This window comes from Sinocyclocheilus rhinocerous, unplaced genomic scaffold (assembly GCF_001515625.1).
Source record: "Sinocyclocheilus rhinocerous isolate Xijiao unplaced genomic scaffold, SAMN03320098_v1.1 C35519726, whole genome shotgun sequence".
NCBI lineage: Eukaryota > Metazoa > Chordata > Actinopteri > Cypriniformes > Cyprinidae > Sinocyclocheilus > Sinocyclocheilus rhinocerous.
The window spans coordinates 1-511 of record NW_015754459.1 but is presented as its reverse complement, the minus strand read 5'-3'; the positions used below and the strand labels follow the sequence as shown (position 1 = coordinate 511).

General features: G+C 45.2%; 1 protein-coding gene across 1 annotated transcript; it reads right to left on the bottom strand.

The window, feature by feature from the left end:
• Positions 1-83: 83 nt before the first annotated feature.
• On the bottom strand, positions 84-476 carry LOC107734915 (chromodomain-helicase-DNA-binding protein 1-like; the record flags this gene model as incomplete). Its single annotated transcript, XM_016546784.1, has 2 exons — positions 259-476; positions 84-173 (listed from the first exon to the last, which is right to left on the bottom strand). Coding segments are annotated over exons 1-2 (279 nt in total), but the record flags the coding sequence as incomplete, so codon positions are not given.
• Positions 477-511: the final 35 nt, after the last annotated feature.

The following is a 511-nucleotide window of genomic DNA, read 5'->3' as shown; positions in this document are numbered from 1 at the left end:
AAACAATTGACCCTTATGACTGGTTTTGTGGTCCAGGGTCACATAATATATGCATTAAACTCAGCTTTTGACTCAAGCTGTACCTTATCCTTCAGCAGAATTTCATATGTAGTAAGCAGAACATTGAACTTCAGTCGCTTGGTCTGCGGATGCATCCATTCATGTGTCCGGATCTGAACAACAAACAGACTGGCGTTACACTTCTTGTGTGCAAGAAAATCTAGGAAATGCACACTCTTGCATTTTTTAAAATCATACCACGTTTCTGCTGCTGATGTCTCCCAGGTACACCACAACATTTATCTGAGGAGCCCAGAGCTGGATCTCCCTCTGCCAGGATGTGAGGGTAGACAGAGGCACCACCAGAAGGAACGGCCCGTAAAGCTGGTGCTCATGGAACAAGTAATTGAGGAAGCTGATAGTCTGGATGGTTTTGCCCAGACCCATCTCATCTGCCAGGATGCAACTGTTTCCTCTGGGAAAGCAGAAGAGTATGAGTGATGAAGAAACT